At 53.7% G+C, this 18,696-nt stretch overlaps 6 protein-coding genes across 6 annotated transcripts; 4 read left to right on the forward strand and 2 right to left on the reverse strand.

Moving 5' to 3' along the window:
• The first annotated feature begins 4,686 nt into the window (after window positions 1–4,686).
• Window positions 4,687–7,753, forward strand: SEPMUDRAFT_146129 (DUF1752-domain-containing protein). The gene is made up of 2 exons (XM_016903467.1): window positions 4,687–5,229; window positions 5,307–7,753. Exons 1-2 carry the CDS (start codon window positions 5,137–5,139, stop codon window positions 6,957–6,959), a joined length of 1,746 nt encoding a protein of 581 aa, XP_016765136.1. The 5' UTR covers window positions 4,687–5,136; the 3' UTR covers window positions 6,960–7,753.
• Window positions 7,754–8,120: 367 nt separating this feature from the next.
• On the reverse strand, window positions 8,121–9,829 carry SEPMUDRAFT_129854 (uncharacterized protein; the record flags this gene model as incomplete). Its single annotated transcript, XM_016902313.1, has 1 exon — window positions 8,121–9,829. One exon carries the CDS (start codon window positions 9,827–9,829, stop codon window positions 8,324–8,326), a length of 1,506 nt encoding a protein of 501 aa, XP_016765137.1. The 3' UTR covers window positions 8,121–8,323.
• Window positions 9,830–10,045: 216 nt separating this feature from the next.
• On the forward strand, window positions 10,046–13,343 carry SEPMUDRAFT_122442 (WD40 repeat-like protein). The gene is made up of 2 exons (XM_016901769.1): window positions 10,046–12,929; window positions 12,999–13,343. The coding sequence occupies exon 1, from the start codon at window positions 10,082–10,084 to the stop codon at window positions 11,585–11,587; it is 1,506 nt and encodes a 501-aa protein (XP_016765138.1). The 5' UTR covers window positions 10,046–10,081; the 3' UTR covers window positions 11,588–12,929; window positions 12,999–13,343.
• On the reverse strand, window positions 10,046–13,343 carry SEPMUDRAFT_129855 (60S ribosomal protein L16-B). The gene is made up of 2 exons (XM_016902314.1): window positions 12,999–13,343; window positions 10,046–12,929 (listed from the first exon to the last, which is right to left on the reverse strand). Exons 1-2 carry the CDS (start codon window positions 13,192–13,194, stop codon window positions 12,484–12,486), a joined length of 642 nt encoding a protein of 213 aa, XP_016765139.1. The 5' UTR covers window positions 13,195–13,343; the 3' UTR covers window positions 10,046–12,483.
• A 1-nt stretch (window position 13,344) lies between these two features.
• SEPMUDRAFT_104336 (uncharacterized protein) lies at window positions 13,345–14,882 on the forward strand (the record flags this gene model as incomplete). Its single annotated transcript, XM_016900537.1, has 2 exons — window positions 13,345–13,417; window positions 13,603–14,882. The coding sequence occupies 2 exons, from the start codon at window positions 13,345–13,347 to the stop codon at window positions 14,880–14,882; spliced, it is 1,353 nt and encodes a 450-aa protein (XP_016765140.1).
• On the forward strand, window positions 13,567–17,519 carry SEPMUDRAFT_146130 (acetyl-CoA synthetase-like protein). Its single transcript, XM_016903468.1, has one exon. The coding sequence runs from the start codon at window positions 15,574–15,576 to the stop codon at window positions 17,383–17,385; it is 1,812 nt and encodes a 603-aa protein (XP_016765141.1). The 5' UTR covers window positions 13,567–15,573; the 3' UTR covers window positions 17,386–17,519.
• The last annotated feature ends 1,177 nt before the right edge of the window (window positions 17,520–18,696 follow it).

The raw sequence follows: 18,696 nt of genomic DNA on the forward strand, positions 1-18,696 counted from the left end.
TAGTAGGAAGACGTGGGAGGCACCACTTCATTATGCACGACTTCATAATGAAGTGGTGCCTCACTCCATCTCCTCGGTATATTAAACGAACAAAACCATCTCCCCCCCCCCCGGTCCCAGCCACCCGTCAAATGTGCCGACCGCCTGAAAAGAGAGTACATGTATGAATATTACTTATTATTGCACATCCCACGCGCTTCGTCACAATATAAGCAATGTGTATTATTCAACAGTCATCACTTTCCTACCTACCTACCTAGGTAGGTAATGTAGGTACCAACGGACCGGTCTTTATCGGCGAACTCCTACGCGTCGCATCCCACACACACACACACACTCTCTCTCTCGCTCTCTGTGTCTCTATGATTTATCATTCAGGATATTGTTCCGAGCATGTCCATGAATGACAGTTGAAGCCAGCTCGAGGAACGCCGAAGGGGGGGTCTTCAAAAACGAGCTACATGTATGTACCTGATGCATTCAAATTCGTCAATTGTATATTGCTTGCAGGTGTCGTTTCACTGCCTACCGTACCTAGGCACTTCCGTCTCCAGATGTTGTACATGTAGCTCCCCTCCACAAGTGCCGGCTAGATGACTTCCGCGGGAGACCGGTACATGTATGTAAGGTCAGGTAGATACATGTATGTACCTATGCTTCATGCCGGGGAAGGGATATGACAGATGTCATATTATATCTAAGGTAAGGTATATTAGTATTATGATGATGCCGATGATACTCTTCAGAAATGCATTGGCAGAGCAACACTCAGGGTCGGGTTCAGGCTGGAACATCATCCTATCTCAGTCACCCCCTTCTCTGTGTTACGAATAAAGGATTCTCTACTGACTACACGATGCGTGGCATGTTTCTTGGTAGGGAGGGAGAAGGGTCGGAAAGGAGGCCGGCTTTTGGTGTTACCTTATTATCCATTTATTATAGACTTCCGTAAGGACCGTAACCTGAAGTCAGTAGTCAGAAGTCAGAACGATGGGACGGGGGAGCTCCCCGTGGGCTATCTATATAACGGGCGATCGATACGCATTATGGTTATTATTGTTATTATTATCATTAGCCTGTTGGGTTTGTGGGTGGGTGGGTGAGTGGGTGAGTGGGTGGCTCCATACCTGATCTTCAGGTAAGAACGAATGCAAGACGACGATGCGGTGACAGGGGGTGGATGTACTGTATAAGGAAGGAAGGTACGGACAACGATAACGATAATAATAAAAAAGGGCATACGAGTACCGAATGAAGTACACATCCCATATTACGATTCTGCAGGCGAACGCGAACACAAGATCGGAGTTGGGGGGCAATCACAATCTTCATTCATTCCCATTCGTCCGGTAGCGATGCTCGTGCAGACAGGGCTGAGCGGATTTGACCATTTTTTGATTAGCGAGCACCGCTCGTAGTCGACTTGAAGTACCTCTACCTACATGTACTAAGATACCTGTACCTTTTACACTGCGACACAACTGCGACATCGATGCTAGAAGTCTACAAGGCAACAGATTACCTTGCCCAAATAAAGCGATGCGCGGGACTTGAGACATACCGCGGTGGTGCACTGCAATCGCATTCTCACCACCTCAGACAACCCATAAACCTACTAGAAACGACGACGTAGGAATGGAAGGACGGGGGGGCAAGTGGTCTAGACTACTCCCGTCACTAGTCCCCGAATCAAAAGATGCGAACTTCCGCCGACCCCACACCGACAGCTGACCCACAGCCACGGTGCTGGACATGCATCTATCTGACAAGGAAAGCCCGCCGAAGGCACGTGTCATCACGACTCAGACTGACAGGACACTTCAAGTTGATTGAGGGAAAGGAGAGGGAGTAGGAGGTACACATGTATTAATTAGGTAGGTAGGACCTTGTAACACTACGGTATTGTACCTACCTCCTACCCGATTAAGTTACACGAGAAGTTGGCAGCTCCAGCCTCCAGCCTCCCAGTCACAACCTTTGCGGATAAATTGATGACGGCCACGTTGGAGTACGGTGTACCTTAAACCTGGCCTCCCTTAATACAGGTCGTTATAGTTACATACCTTACGCACCAAGGAGAGAGGCAGGCCAGCAGATGCAACGTGCAGGACGGGAGTGTCACAAGTTTCCAATCCAGTGCAGTCTTTGAATCCGTCCGTCGCCCGCATCGCATCCTCCGCCCAGATCAATTAATCTTAATCAATCTCGGACGACTCAAGCGTGAACAACGCAACGTCCATGATGAGAGCACGGCTTCCTGCAGCAGACTGACTGACTTTTTTTTCCTTGGACCTTTTATTCAACAGCCACGACGCCGGTACCGTAGTACTGCAGCCTGCAGTCTGCAGTGTTGATTAATAGGTACGTACATGCCCTGTATTTCCATTGTTGCTGCAGGAATCCACGTGGGATGAATAGGGCGCCCCGAGCCGGGGTTACGAAGGAGCTGGAGGCTTGGAGTCTTGGAGAGTACATAGCTGGAGTAGAGTACATACCTTACCTAGGTACCTCATGGAGGTAGTGGCACCGTGGCAGGCTGTGTGGCAGGCACACGAATCCGCACGATGCGTCGTCGTGTTTCATCACGAGGCCTACTCCTTAGTCTACCTTACCTGTACTACATTCATGTATCCTGACTTGAAAGAGCCGATCCCGTGCCGTATTTCTGTGCAAAGCAGCACTACGGCTCGGCAATAAACTACCATTCCCGACGGTGTAGCATGCCAGGCGAGGCGAGGCCAGGCCAGGCCAGGTACGACTGGTGGTCCGCGGCGAATGTCTCGTTAGACAAGACCAGTCCTGCACAGAAGCGCATTCCTAGGACGGGATGGCTGGTACAACGACGACGAGAGCAGTGGTCCATGTGACACTCTTCTGCTGTCGCGGCAAATGACAATCCGCCTCTCTAGCCGAACTACGTACCTACCTACGGTTAATCACCCAAATGCGTTGGAGACGTGATGACGGGACAAAGCCCGTCCGTCCCACGCCATTCTTACAGCCCGTTCAGGTGTGCCAGGAGAGTAGTGAGTGCATCCATCGGTGTGACAAGCTGGAAGTGGTGTGGAGGGCGGCTTGTGGTGATTGTTTGCGCGTGCGACCAGCTGCTCGATGCGCTGGCAGTCATCTGGTGAACAACAAGTCAACACCACAACAACAACAGCAGCAGCAGCAGCAGCAGCAGCAGCCACAGACGCGTGGAGCGTGGCAAGTGGCAGCCGGGGAAGAAAACGGCCGAGCTCCACTACATAGTAGGAGGTACCAGCTCTAGCGAGGGAGCGTCGAATTGGGTAATCCGCAGCGGAACCAGACAAAGCAGATTTACCAACAAACAAGCGAAACAGGTGGAGCACGCCCATCACGTGTAGCCATCGTGCCCGACGAGCCGCCGTTTGAGAAGCAGGGAGTTGCTCCGTTCCGCAGGCCCCGCTGCAAGCAGTAGATCACGGGTGGAGATGCATGGGGAGGGGGAGGTTTTGGGTCCCCATCTGATCTGGCAGAGAATTGCTGCTGGGTCCAAGGTTCACGATATTGTTGTTGTCGACTGGTGCGGTGCGATGAACGAGAAGGTCTCGGTCATCAGAGCATGTCATGCGGAGCAGCGGTGCGACACAGGCACTGGCCACGACATGTACCTCCTTACTACTATAGTCATGGACGTAGCGACAGTACCCTCGCCTCCCCTACCGCACCGCACCGCATGGAAAGACGGAGCCCAACCGAGTCGTGGACGGCTGGAGCGAAAGGATGTGTGAGACTGAGCCTGATGAAGAGAGGCGCGTGAGAAAGGGACACGCCGACACGGCCTCTCTCATCACATGATGCATGATCCTGGGGCCAGCAAGTGTGCTGTGCTGTGCCGTGCCTCTCTCCGGACGTCCCTCGTGCACACTCTGTCTCCCCACGCGCCCTGCCGAGCGCTCTGCCGGGGCGGCGGGCGTGGCGGATGCCAGCGCCTCACTTGACTGCTGGTCCAGGCCTGGGTGTGACGATGGACACTCGGATGGAGGCCCACGGAGTCGTCCACGTCGATGTCAGCATGCGACACTATTCAGGTAATGTATTGTATGTACTGTTGACGACGTGGTAGTGACGACTACTATGATAAGTTGAGTTCCCTCATAAGCGACGAGTCGCAAACCTGGGTAGGCGACGACTGTGGATGAGAAATTCGGCGGGGGCGCGGTCTGGAACTACAGCGCAGCTGCAGCGGCCGGTGAGTGGCATATGCGCAGCAGCAGCAGCAGGATAGGCTCGGTGGGAGTGTCGTTAAATGTGACACGCGGGAGCGGAGATCGATCATGATGCTGTCGCTGGTAGGCTGTTTGTGTAGGAACGATTCACCAAACGGGGCGATCCTTGGGGCCCGACGCTCGCGGAAGCGCAGCCAGAGTTTGGGAGGGGAGTGCCTTTTTTTGCCTACCGTCGTACTACTCTGTAGATCAGCCCTGCTGTTCCATGATGCTTGACCGACCAGCAGCCAGACGGCAGCCTTTCCGTGCCGATGTACAGTAATAAGGGTAAGGTAGTAGTAATGGTCGTCGCAGCAGCGGCAGTAGTACGTTGTAGTAGTCGGAGTCGTCGTAGTGTGAGAAGTACCTAGTGTCGTACACTCGTAGTATGTAGGAGCGAAGACCTGCTCCCGCGGCCGCTCTTGCTCCGCTCTGTTCTCTGCCTGCCTGCCTGCCTTCTCTGCCTTCTCTGCCTTCTCTCCTCCTCAGGTACTTATCTGGCCCTCTCTGTATACACCGACTGTCTGTATACATACCGAACAACTCTGCCGCTGCTCTGCGGCCACGCGCCCTCCCGCTCGCCGTCGCCGTCGCCCTCGCCGCTCCGACCGCCGCTCTCACCATCACCGCCCCCTCCGCCCTGTCTGTCCTACAAACGCCGCCTCTGCCCATCGTTCGTCACACACAAACGCGACCGCTGGCCGCTCAGGCCGTGCCGAGTGCAGGCGATCGATGTACAAAGATACCTCGCAGCGCGACCACCTGACGTACCTCCTCGCCGTTTTCGGTTATTTTGCGCCCACGATACATCTCTGCCTCGCGCCCGCAACACCTGCGACGACGCCGACGACAGCGACGACGACTCGCAGCAGGTCTCGCCCCAGGCGACCGTTCCGCGACGACAATGCCGTTCAGGCCCGAACGCTCGTTGCTGCGTGTGGAGGTCCCTGCCCTCCACACCATTGACACCACATCGGTGGAGAATCTCTTTGGCATGGTCAGTTGCGTTCACGTGCATGGAGCTACAATGGCTGCAGCAGCAGCAGCAATCTTGCGACTAACGCCTTGCCGCAGTGGTCTTTATTCTCCAAGACCGGGCATGCAATACACAACGGCAGGCGCCTTGAGAACCTTTCCTGGCGGCTATGGAATCGCGAAACCTTCTGCTGTGCTCCAGAATCGCCTCCTGCACGCAAAGCCTCTGCAACTGCCGTCCGGCGTACAACGCGACCGCAAACCACGGCCACGGCCACGACCGGCGATATGACAGCGGTGCCGCCGCTCTCCACCAGCCTCGACTCCGCCTCGTCGAACGGTGACCATGATCATCCGGCATCGCCGACCACTCCGCGCAGCACTCAGCCCCGATCGACGCTGTATCGAAACGACTCGGCGACAGGGAGCGTAGTCTGTCGTGGGCGCGAGAGACGCCTCCGGCCTATTGATCTGGAAAACATCGTCCACACCATCACCGAAACCAACATGCTGGAACCGATTGAACTACCCACGCGAAAGTCGCTATCAAATCCAGATGAATGTCCTTCCATATCGGCTGAACAAGTGCTATCTCAGCTGGGCTCACCGCCGATGTCGCGGTGCTCGCAGAAATCAGATCCCACCCCCGATGCCTCTGTGTCGCAAACGACTCTCCTGGAATCATCTGCCTCGACTGTTGCATCTAACGTCTCTCAGTCGTCCGACATGGTCGGCTCGCAAGAGAGCTCTTCCACAGAGATGAGCACACACAACATCATTCGTGGGTTTGTGCCTGGTGGAGCCAGCTCGTCATATCGATCTCAGACAAATCTCGCGACACAGCCGACTCCCATCCTCAAAAACTCTCGAAGTTTTCGACAACCAGCACCGCCCAAGAAGAAGGGCCCAATGTTCACAATTGGAACTTCTTCTGGAGAGGACGAAAGCTCACTCGAGAGTCACATGCACCGCAGTGTGCTATCCGACGGTCTGAGAGCGCCAGGGAGCCAGAATAGTGATGGAAGCAAGAAGCAAGCTTCCTTCCAGGATGAACTATCTATCGCACAAGCCGTAGCAGCACGTCACAGCCCCGTCTTTGAGTCGGACGACGACGAAGATGACATTTCAGAGAGTGCGATCGAAGACGACGACGACTCTTCCGACTGGGAAGATTCCGATGACGGAAGCGGCCCATCCTCCGTCAATGAGAAGGATTTATTTCAACGAGTCGACTCGAGACCCAACCTCACCTCTCGACGGTCTCTTTTGACAACGCTGATGCATGAGCCTGACCGTGCGAAGGCCCTCGCGAATGCTGCATCGAGATCCACGCCAGCCATTCGACGATCAAGAACCGCGACTCCGAGCGGGCCATCTCTGGCAACATCGCCCGAGACAGGCTCACACTCGCAGCTGCAGGTTCCAGGCTTGGAGGTCCCTCGTTCCAAACCCATCATCATGACCACTTCCAATACTCACCAGCAACTTTCTCTCTCGCCACGCACGACCAGGCGGAACATGTTGTCCACCGAGCTCACGGAGTCATTGCGCAAAAACCTCTTATGGGAGCGCCAACATAAAAGCACGGGCAACTTGGCTGCTTTGAAGCGCAGACACACATCTAACGATGTAAAAAATCTCAAGCAGCTCCCTGAACCTGGCCCGGTGCTGTCGCAGAAGGAGCAGAAGGGCATTTTTAGCAATGAGTACTTCCATGCCGGCCTTGGGGAGTACCATCAAAAAGGCTGGTGAGACTTGAACATTCCGTCCTGCGTTCATAGCGGTTTTTCTGCACATAGCAGCATGCATTCACCTACTCGCGGCTGGTTTTGCCGCTCAGACATTGGTGGTCGTGATCACGAATTGTTGGGATTTGGACTTTGCGGAGGGACCAGTTTCGGCACGGTCCTACATACTTTACGGCCGGTACATGCACATATGATGACTACGCGGCCGAGTAACATAGCCTTGAGCATCGGTAGCTCGGCGGAAAATACGGCCTGTACATTAACAATGTAACATTATCTCTATCAAGAACTTCTGTTCTGCCAGAAGTGATGGGATTCACTCGGGGAGAGCTTGTGCTGCAGCTGCAGCAGCAGCAACAGTCGCAGAACAAAACAAGGTATTCACGCACAACCACAACCACAACAGATGATGGGGTTGAAGCAACCTCCTCATCTATCGGTGGTCAGATGCTGCATCTCATCCGCGTTGAGAGCACGCTGGTTTACGTTGAGGATCACATGTGAAAGTGGGCAAGCAGACAGGGAGGCAAGACAAGGCAAGGTGCCTGAGCTGAGCATGAGCTGAGCAGCAGACCGCCTTTCTCTGGCTGCAATCTTCCGTTTTGCACATGCATACTGATCTGCATGGGGAGCCAACAACCCCGCGCTGACATACCTCCCTACCTCCTCGCGCAAGCGGATTGCGTGTTGGGTATCATCTAGTCGTTTGTACGAAAATAACATTGAAACTCCTTATTTTTACCTTAGCATATATGTGACGGGAGGTGAGGGCTACCTCCTAATAATAATGCATGAGGTGGCTGAAATCCGTGCATACGACCCAACAACACGGCAAATACGGTATTTCGATGATAATACATGTACATTGTACAAGTCCATCCTTTTTTTAAGGTTACCTAAGCGGCGCGGCTAAAATACCTTATTATTCCCCAGAGAGACGGGAGAGAGGGTGTGTGTGTGTGTGTGTGTGTGTGTTTCCAACAAGTAGGGTACATGTAGGTAAGGTATGGGGCATGAGGTAAGAACGGCTCGAGTTGCTTGTGCAAACATATCCGAATCGTCGGACTGAACAACCTGGAGTGGTAGAACAAGAAGAATGCTATCGTTGCTGGTTCGCGGAAAAGAGGTATAGAAAGAAGAATTGCAGTGATGATCTGGATAGCGGTGAAGCTTGGTATACATGTATCATTTATATAGTATGCTGCAGCTTTGCAGCTTTTACTGAGAGCGAGAAGCACTAATTGTTTGCCCCGAAAAATAAAAGAAACTAGTGTCGAAGTCGCGATTGTTGGCACCAACCTGCTAAGGTACTTTTGACGCACACTCTTCCAGGCTGGACTGTGTCGATCCATCCCCCCCGGTGGTACATCAGCTTCGCAGGCGTCGTGGCGCAACGTTTGCTTGCTGACCTTGCGTGATCCATTGTTGCCGCCGATTAACCTTCGATCGTGCCCTCATCAATATCGTCATGGTGGTCAACATGACAGGCGTGGCTATCAGCCAAAAGAACGCATCGCTATGGTTGTTCGTCGCCCACATGGGCTCGAAGTTCATGCCGAAGTAGCCGGTCAGGAAGGTGAGGGGCAGGAAGAAACTGGATACCAACGTGAGTGACCTGACACTCTCATTCTGGCTTGCAGCTATGGTATTGAAGATGAGAGAGGACAGGTTCTCCGCAGACCGTATAGACGTACGCGTATTGTTCGACAGCGCGGTGACGTGGTCCTGGACATCTCGCAGATATATCTGCGTAGTAGGCGAGATGACAACGCTCGTGTTTAACTGCTGCACAAGTATGCTGTCAGGAGACCCTTCTTCCAGCCGGCGGCGCGAACCAGGGATACTGCCATGATCACATAGTGTTCGAACCAGGATAGCGATCGCGTTGGCATTCTCCATTAGTTGCGTAAGGCCTGATCTCAAGATGTGGAGTTGCTTGGACTGGCCGATCGTGGGATTCTCCAGAACATCTTGCTCCAGGTCGTCGAACGCTTCGCTCGCAGCAATGCCAATTGGCAGTGACAAGTCAACAACGGCATCAATCACTGCCTGCAGAAGCATAGATGGATCTCCGCTTGAGCGAACGACCGTCTGTGGCGAGCGAAGACGAAGCATGATGGGCGCCAAGACATCTTCACCAGAGTGCTCGAAGATGGTAATAATTGTATTATCACTGGTGAGAAAGGCGGAGACTTGTTCGACAGACATGCCGAATCTACCTGGTACCAGCGTGCGTCGACTCTTGCGCTCCTTGACCTCGTTACGTGCGTGTGAGCCTCTACGAATTGTATTCGAACCTTCGTGGGCGAGCTGGACGAGGTTCATCTCGACGAAGCAGTGATTGTCATACCAGTCCACCTTGGTCGTAGCATGCGTATCCATTACATCTTCAATCGCCAGAGGATGTAGGCCTTTGCTTCTCCCAAGACACTGGATGACGTCCAAGCTGATGCTATTCACCCAGATCCATCGTGCAGCAGCCCAGCCTGGCTTGGGTCGATCACGCAGAAACGCGTCTAGCTCAAGGCTGTTCACATGGTTCTCCTCGAGCCGGGTCTTCGAGTAGTCGATGATCTTGATCTGGCAGTGTTGTGCTTGTGGCGAAGTGCATCCTGCATATGAGGATAGCCCAGGCTCTGCACCAGCCGCGGACTGGAGGCCGTGTCTGGTGTGAAAAGGGCGGTAATGGAGCGGCTTAAGTTGGGGTCTGCTGGAAGTGAAAGTGAAAGTAGTGAGAGTGGGGCGCTGCTGGAAGACGTGAGGTGCTGGTGTTGTAACTAGGCCAAGACCAAGACCCAGACCAAGACTCCTCGGACGTGCTCCCGTTCGAGGCACAGATGTCACGTTTATGGGCAAGGCACGTCTCCACTTCATTATCGACTGTTCTGGGATGAAATGTATGAATCTCTCAGTACTAGCACTACTAGGAGGTAGTAGTCTGTTGTGTATGGTCCCGTTCCAGTATTATCGTTATTGTACTGTATTTTACCTGTAGTTTTAATCGCAGACTGTGCTCCCCGCATCGAACTCGGCAGTTGCCGACTTCCACCTGCGCTCCAAGTTTCACATACCAATCACCGCCAAACCTCTGCACACCCTGCCTACCTATCGCTAACGGACGTCGAAATGGCACTTGTCCCCGCGCGCAATGGCGCCAACGGCCCTCCCACTCGTGCCAGTCAGCTCGTCGAGACGAAGCAGTTCCAAACTTCCACCAAAGGCAAAGTGCCAACGGGCTACGCTGAGGAAATCGCCATTTCTGAGCACAGCTTTCGAGATCTTCACCGCGGTGTCGAGCGGCAGCACGCTGTTGGTAAAAAGCGCAAGCGAGAGACAAAGGGCGACAGCAGCACAGTGTACGGCGCGGGCGCCTACAAAGGACCGTGGGCGAAGTACGAGGAGCGGCGCATCGACAGCGACAGCGGCGAGGAGATTGAAGTGGAGGTTGAGGGTGATGAGAGTGGGGAGGAGGAGGTCATCTACGAGGAAGATGCGATTGCGCCAGTACCGACCAAGGGTTCAAAAGCAGGCACGAGCTACGACAAAGTCGGCCATGACAAGGAAACGAGCACCTTCGAAGGCTCGCAGCAGTATGACTACCAGGGACGAACTTATATGCATGTACCTCAGGATCTGGATGTAGACCTGGTTGGCGACTTTGAGAACATGAACCTGAGGTGCTTTCATCCCAAAAAGCTCATTCACACATACACAACCCACGGCAGAAACGCCCACGAGAAAGCTCTCACGTCCCTCAAATTCTTTCCCAACTCTGGCCACTTACTCCTGTCGGCCGCGGCTGATGGCAAAGTCCGCATTTGGGATGTCTACCACGAGCGAGAACTGCTGCGCTCCTACAATGGCCATACGAAATCAGTGGTCGATGTTGACTTTACTCCCAACGGCACACGCTTCCTATCTGCTTCGTACGATCGCCAGATCAAGTTGTGGGATACAGAAACCGGCCAGTGTATCTCACGCTTTGGTACCGGCAGCACACCTCATGTCGTCCGGTGGCAACCTGACGACCCCAGCGGGCACGAGTTCCTCGCCGGCATGCACGATAACAAAATCGTTCAATTCGACACTCGATTACCTGCCGATGGCGAAAAGAAGAATCCAGTCCAGGAATACGACCATCATCTCGGCCCCGTGAACACCATCACGTGGTGCGACGAGAATCGCAGGTTCATTACCACGTCCGATGACAAGAGCTTGCGAGCGTGGGAATTCAACATTCCGGTTCCTATCAAGTTCATCGCTGAGCCTTACATGTTTCCCATGGTCAAGTCTGCCTCGCATCCAGCAAAGGGCGCTGTATTACTCCAATCCTCCGACAACACCATCAAAGTGTACAACACTGGTGAGAAGATCCGGCAGAATAGAAAAAAGGATTTCCGTGGACACAACAACGCCGGATATGCGATCGATCTTGCCGTCTCACCCGATGGGGGCATTGTTGCTTCCGGCGACAGTGGAGGCTTCGTGTGTTTCTGGGACTGGAAGACCTGTAAGATGTGGCATAAGATTCGAGCTAGCGATGCTGCTGTCATATCTGTGGCATGGCATCCCAGGGAATCTAGTAAAGTTGTCACAGGAGATTTAAACGGTGTTGTGAAGTACTGGGATTAGGCGCGGTCACGTTAGAGCGCAGGCAAAGGCGACATGCAATGATGAGAGACTTCGATAAAGCTGAAACGCAATGTGCAACGAGCAAGAGCAAGTCCACGCTTTAGGTGGCAGTTCACGCAACTTTGATGCCCTGCTTGTTGTGCCTCGAGTGGGCGGGCAGAGAACGGAGCTCCTGAGTGTGCGCCTCAATATCAAGTCGCTACTGACAGCTAAATTTCGCCAGGGTAGTACTACGATGTTGAGCACATTCGGGAACAGAACTCACATGGGGTCACCCGGTGGAATAGAAGACTGAGGTGTCTAAGCATAGAAACTGCTCACATAATGAGCATTGCGTACACTTGAATCGGAGCAGGGCATATCAATGATCAATCGACCCTGATTCAGAAAGAAGCACGGAAGTTGCTCAGGGACGCAACACAATCGAAACGGCAAGAGTGACTGACTCGAAAGCGCTAGATGGCGGGGATCGGGCACAGGGCCCAGAAGTACAGGTTGGTGAGACTGGTAGTCGCTTGTGCCTGCAACGGCAAACAACGACAGTACAGACAGGCCCAAGATGTATGTTCAGGCACAATTGCTTCGAGCCTGTAAGGCACCGAGGCTGATTTCCCCAGAGGCAACACACGCACAGAGGCGTAAAAGACTTGAAAAAGTCTGTAGCAGTGACGCTTGCGCGTATGCTAAGGGTACAGTGCACAAGGCAACTGTCTCGAAGAAATGAACGCTCTTCGGGGCATAGCTTTTTGAAAGCAATCGTGATACGTTTTGGACCTAGAAAACAGCTTGGCGCTGTCCCCACTTGAACTCCTTGGTCAGGGTATAGAGCCTTGTGCAAAGCAGTGACACTGCTACCTCGGATTTCATGTCAACTCCTGTCACCTCTTGTCCCGTCTCTAGTATCCGAGCTCAGCGAGCTTGCTCTGCACGTCGCTCGACACCTTGCTTTGGGCCTCAACCAAGTTCTTGCGGGCTGCCTTCTTCTTCTCGTAGTAAGCCTGGCCCTTGACCTTGCGTCTCTCCTCGAGGCGGGAAACGACATCCTGGTATTTCCAGCCAAACTCGTGGCCTAGACGTCCGACAGTGCAGTACTTGCGACCGGGCTTGAGGCGGAGCACACGGAGAGCCTGAGGAACGACTTGGCGCTTCTTGTGGTCGTATGGTGGGGGGACGCCCTCAAAGGTCTTCAGGCGTTCGAGAGCCTTCGCGCCGCGCTCTGTCTTGTGAGGAATCATGCCGCGGACGGTTCGCCAGAACATCTTGGCTGGCGAACGGTAGTGCCATGGACCACCACGGGTTGCGTTGTATCGGGTCTGCTTGCGCATGAAGGCCTGGTACTTCACTGCAAAGGGGTCAGCGGGAGTCATATCCTGGTGAAGACCAGGCGCTCCTGGGTTAGGCTACAACGTACGCTTGGCACGGAAGAATTCTCCAGAGATGTTGAGGGCCTCGCAGCGGACGACGACAATCTTCTGGCCATTGAGGAGTTGCTTGGCCACGGTCGAGGCGAGACGACCAAGAAGGTGTCCCTTACCGTCGACGACAATCTGTGTATATCCAATCTTAGTACGCGTCCCAGTAATGTCCACTTCTGCACTTGATTCCATGCGCTCGCTCTGCTTCTCCCCGTGGTGTTTATCTGTCTCTTCAAGAGCTCTGTCGCACTCTCTCACTGCCCCATGCCCTCACGTTCACACAGTCTCTTTCAGGGATGGATTGTAGACGTACCACCGGTTCGAAGGTCGACATGTTGGCGGATGGATCGGTCGTTGGGTGAAGTCGAGTGTGTCGAATCGAAGTTTGTCGTTGACGCGCGCAGAATTTCTGGAGGTGTGTACGGTGGAGTTCGAGCTTGGCAGGATTAGTCATCCATCTTCGGCACTCTTACCAATAGAATACCGTACCGCAGCACGACGTAGAAAGTAGAAAGTACCTTACCTTAACTGGGCTATACTGCGCTGTGCTCTGACATCTGTCTATGTAGCCTTGCCTCTCATCTCCTCTCACTTGGGCAGCTAAACTTACCTCAACTCCGCCCCGCCCTCGCCCTCCGTCACTGTCACCTACCAGGCTGCTTCCCTCAGCAACCGTGGCGTCGTCCTCCGGCACTAGTCTGCTCGAGAAGCTGCAGCACTTCCTACCACTGACGAGCAACTTCACTACTGCGACCTTCGAACACGCCGCTAGAGTCGTCGAAAGCCTTCTGGGTGTCTCCCTCACGAGCCACGCTCCATCCGAGGACCCTGGTACCACCACCACCTACGAGGCGCTGTCGAGCGTCGTGTCCGACTTCGTCGCTGATCGGACGCCTCTCGAAAACACGTCCATCTTCCTTGCGCTCGCCACTTTCCTGTTCCTCATTATGTCGTGGACGCAGCGCTTCGGTGGAGGCCTCGGCCGCTTTTCTCCCTTCACACGCTCTCCGCCTCAAGGTTCAACCAAAGTCAGTGACGCCGACTTCAGCTACATCACAGCCGACGACTTGCGAAGACACCAAGCTGAATCAATGGGACAGCAACCCGCAGAAGCCGACTACGGCCCGCCTCGCGACACCGACGTCCTTATTTTGCGCAATAAAAAGAAGGAGTATGCCGTGCACTTCCCGGCATACAGCATTGCCAAAGGCGAGCTCACTGTGGGCAAGGTGCGAGATCAGGCTGCGAAGGCGACGCAGTCCGACGCACGCCGGATCAAGTTGCTCTACAAGGGCAAAAATCTGAAAGACGATTCGCGACTATGTCTCCAGGAGGGATTGCAAGACGGAGCTGAACTGATGTGCGCCATCGCCGAGGGCATGACTTCACCTAGCGATAGCGAGGAGTCCGACGACGAGTTTGCCAACGGGACCGGTACGGCAGATGGTGAGGCCAAGCGTAGACGTAACAGAGGCAAGAAAAGCAAGCGGCGCAACAAGCGAGATCAAGCTGGAACATCGACTCCACAAGCCGGTGAGCCTCCGCTTGGCATGCCACCGAACGGCCAGCATGCTTCCCGCACGCAATCGCCTCGTCCACCTGCAACCCCAGCTACACCCCTTGACAAGCTCAATGCGCTTCATCAGAAGTTACAGGAGTTCGTCCCCGACTGCGAGAAATTCCTGGCCTCACCCCCTACGGAGCCTGCGAAGAAGGACTTTGAGCACAAGCGATTAACGGAAACGATATTGACCCATGTTTTACTCAAAACTGACGGAGTGGAGACTGAAGGGGACGAGGAAGCCAGGGCGAGAAGAAAAGCGCTGGTGAAGGAGACGCAGGCGTGGTTGAACCGACTAGATGCCGCAAGGAATTCATGAGCGTGAGAGTGCTGTTATGTCTATACGGACAACCTGCTTTAGCGATCGACTTATTCCGGGCGTACGGGATGGCATTGTATTGCATGAATGGAGTTTGGGGTAGCGGCAAAATACAAGTTCGCTTCCCGATCGAGGACAGCGGAACGGATCACTTATACTCTACAGGCGCGGCTGACAGTCCAAATTCAGAGACCTATTTCTGTTGGCACAATCTACCACTAGAGTGCTAAACCCACCGACATTTGCAGTACGACGTCTCTCTGGTACTGCCAAATTCAGTATCACTTCGGCGGCGCATCACGTACGAGGCGCAAAAGACTGGCGATCGACATGGAAAGCTTCCCCACATTATTACAGGTACCTTGTTGTTTCCACAGCTCCGAATCCGCTCCCCTCCCGCAGGCCGCACGCCAACACCTCCATCCAGCCACACATGCTTAACAAACACTCCGCAATTGACGGCAGAGATCTCTCTTCTCAACTGCTTCTGCTTACCTGAGAGCACTATTAGTACTGGGCGCGTAGCAGCAGTCGCCTGCTGTTCCGGGTCACAAGTCTGTCTCACCTATACCACTCTCGCTCGGGCACGAGAGCTCATAGGTCTCTGTTCACGATCCTGCCGCCGCACCTGTCTCAGCAAAGCCGAGAAACCATTGACTAGTAGTGAGTATATCGGTCCCACTCGCCCATCATGTCGTCGTCGTCGACGGCCATGCAACGACTCTCCACGCTGGCTGCACACCTCGTTCCAGCTTCGAGCTCTCCTACAATGGCCGACAACAGCACGACCGACACAATGGCGAGCAATGGCGTCCAGCGAGCCCACCACATTCACCAGCTCAGTCCGACGTTCTTCCTACCCAGAGCAGCTGCAATCGAACCCAACGCTATTGCCTCCGTACACAAGACCGCCAACGGTAAAATGCTGCGAAGGACATATCAAGAAACTGCCGACCGAGCCAGGGGATTGGCATACTATTTGAAGAAGCATGGATTCAAGCGGGTGGGCATACTTTGCACAAATACTCCAGCCTTCTTGGAGTCAATATACGGCATCGGCGGTGCTGCAGCTGTCAATGTAGCTATCAATTACCGGCTCAAAATGGACGACATCACCTATATCTTCGATCACGCCGAGGTCGACCTCATTATTGTCGACGCTGAATTCCGACATTTACTCGATGGATATAGAAAGAATCACCCCAATGTCCCATTCATCGTTGATACAGACACCGATCAAGGCACCGGCGAGTTCGATCGTGTAGTCCAACAAGGCCTCGAAATCGACCAGCAATCTGGGAACCAAGGCTGGGCAGGCCTACAGACTGAAGTTGCTGACGAAGACAGCCTGATCGCTTTGGCATACACTTCAGGCACCACGGCTCGGCCGAAAGGAGTAGAGTACACGCATCGTTCTGCGTACCTTGCGGCACTGGGCAATGTCATTGAATCAAACTTGAATGTTGCGCACCCGAAGGCCAGCCGAGCCCACTATCTCTGGACGCTTCCTATGTTTCATGCGATGGGCTGGACGTTTCCATGGGCCGTGACGGCGATTCGAGGAACGCACTACTGTCTTCGCAAAATCGACTATCCTTATATCTGGAAGTTACTCAAAGAAGAACAGCTGTCTCACTTCAACGCTGCTCCGACGGTCAATACTCTGCTTCTCGCTGATTCCAACGCCGTGAAGCTCGAACATCCGGTTCGAGTGACGGTGGCGGCCTCACCACCAACGGCTCATTTATTCCAACAAATGGAGGAGCACAATCTACGGCCGACACACGTATACGGACTGACTGAGACATATGGACCCATCACCAAGGGTTATCAACTGCCGGAATGGGATAGACTGGAGACCAAGCAGAAGTATGCCAAGATGGCGCGACAAGGACATGGTTTCGTCACATCCCTTCCTGCGCGCGTCATCAAGACGAACCAGGACGAATCTGGATCGTGGGGAGCTGCGGAGACGATTGAAGATGTGGCCAAGGACGGCAAGGAGATTGGTGAGATCTGCTTCATTGGCAATATCTGCGCCAGGGGATACTACAAGGATGCGGCAGCGACCAAAAAACTGTTCGCTGGAGGGGTACAGCACTCTGGCGATCTTGCAGTGTGGCATCCCGACGGGGCGATTCAGATTCTCGATCGAGCCAAGGACATCATCATCTCTGGCGGCGAGAACATCTCGAGTGTCGCGTTGGAAGGCATGCTCGTGACACATCCAGATATCCTCGAGGCAGCTTGCGTGGCGGTGCAGGACAAACAATGGGGAGAGCGGCCCAAGGCGTTTGTCACGATCAAGGGAGGCAAGAAGGGTCTGACGGGCGAGGATATCATCCAATGGGCGAAGAACGCGAGTGGCATATCCAGGTTCATGGTGCCCAAAGAGATTGAGATTTTGGACGAGTTGCCCAAAACGAGCACTGGAAAGGTGAGGAAGAACGTGTTACGGGATTGGGCTCATAACAAAGGACAAAAGAGGGAGGCCGATGTGTAGATGTGTGTCGGCTGCAAAAGGAGTGTTTTTTTCCCGTGAGATGGTGTAGTCGCGTGTGTTATGCATGTCCTGTTCAAGCGTAATCATCATATAATGGAGAACGACGACGGTTCGCCTTGAGAGGCCGATCGACCACCATTGGATTTACCCTTGCGACAATCCTACTCTGGGAGGCTACACAACCTACTGTAAACTCCCGCGTGCATCTCCGAGACACGTGGAGCCTTTCCACATTTTGATTAGTTCTCATGTGCCAATGTCTGCGTGTGCTACCGTACATACATGTTTATGCAACTGATCACAGCGATGAGGATGATGATGATGGATGATGATGATGGGTGATGATGACGCTTTTTGATGGAGCGGTCTTCATTGAATGGCTAGAGGTGGGTGCAAGTGGAAGTGCAAGTGGAAGCGGAAGGAATAAAAAGAGGTAGATGTGGAAGTGGAAGTGGAAGGAAGTGCCAGTGCAAACGGAAAGAGGTGCCAGTGCAAGTGGAGGAAGGAACTGAATGGCAGTGCAAATAGGAGGTAAATGCAAGGGAAGGTGCAAGTGCAAATGGAAGTGGAAGTGACGGAGGACTGCCCGATGCAGCCCTGTTGTTTGCGTCACTTGACCAAGAAGAGGCTCTTCAATACCTCCTACCTCCTAGTAGTAGAAGACGTACATGTACCTACGTTAGCTGTAGGAGGTAGCTGCAAATGATATGCACAGCACCAGACGTCGTCGTCGTAATGACCAGAGACACCGCGCCCGTCGGAACTGCTATGTCCTCGCGCGAGGCAGCCGGGTGCTGCCGTGGCATTCCATCAATTAGGTAATTAAATGTACAAACGCCAGCAGAGAGAGAACCTGGAAGGAAGGCAGAAGTTGGTAGTAGTAGTAGCAGCAGTCGTGGATAAATGAGGCAATCACGAGATGCGAAAAACACGCGCGGGACTGGTAGTGTAGTGTACAGGTAGATAGGTAGGAGGTAGTAGGGAGTGGTGGTAGACTGGTAGGAGGTAAGTTGTCAGGTAGGTAGGTAGGTAGGAGGTAGTGGTAGAGTGGTAGTGAGTGGTAGGGATCCGTGTTTTAATTCTAGTCACCGTATTATTACCGTCTAATTTTTGATGATTGTGTGCGGCAGCGCACTGAGCCGCACTGAGCGGCGAGCGCAGTCAAGTGCGAGTGCGAGTGCGAGTGCTGAGTGCACAGTGCACACAGTTTGACAACAAGGACGGGAGTAGGCAGCACATGACTGGTCAGCGCTCCCGCCGTCGTGCATTAGCTTCGGCAAGCATCAGCAGAGAAGAGTGGAAGCTGGAGTG

This window comes from Sphaerulina musiva (genome assembly GCF_000320565.1).
Source record: "Sphaerulina musiva SO2202 unplaced genomic scaffold SEPMUscaffold_1, whole genome shotgun sequence".
Taxonomy (NCBI): Eukaryota; Fungi; Ascomycota; class Dothideomycetes; order Mycosphaerellales; family Mycosphaerellaceae; genus Sphaerulina; species Sphaerulina musiva.

What these genes read in the sequence shown, in the direction of transcription:
- SEPMUDRAFT_146129 (XM_016903467.1), top strand. Translation starts at nt 5,137, where the DNA reads ATGCCGTTCAGGCCCGAACGCTCGTTGCTGCGTGTGGAGGTCCCTGCC. An exon ending in TGGAGAATCTCTTTGGCATG is followed by an intron (nt 5,230 to 5,306) that starts GTCAGTTGCGTT and finishes GCCTTGCCGCAG; the next exon opens with TGGTCTTTATTCTCCAAGAC.
- SEPMUDRAFT_122442 (XM_016901769.1), top strand. Translation starts at nt 10,082, where the DNA reads ATGGCACTTGTCCCCGCGCGCAATGGCGCCAACGGCCCTCCCACTCGT.
- SEPMUDRAFT_129855 (XM_016902314.1), bottom strand. Translation starts at nt 13,194, where the DNA reads ATGGAATCAAGTGCAGAAGTGGACATTACTGGGACGCGTACTAAGATT. An exon ending in AGAATTCTTCCGTGCCAAGC is followed by an intron (nt 12,930 to 12,998) that starts GTACGTTGTAGC and finishes ACCCCTTTGCAG; the next exon opens with TGAAGTACCAGGCCTTCATG.
- SEPMUDRAFT_146130 (XM_016903468.1), top strand. Translation starts at nt 15,574, where the DNA reads ATGTCGTCGTCGTCGACGGCCATGCAACGACTCTCCACGCTGGCTGCA.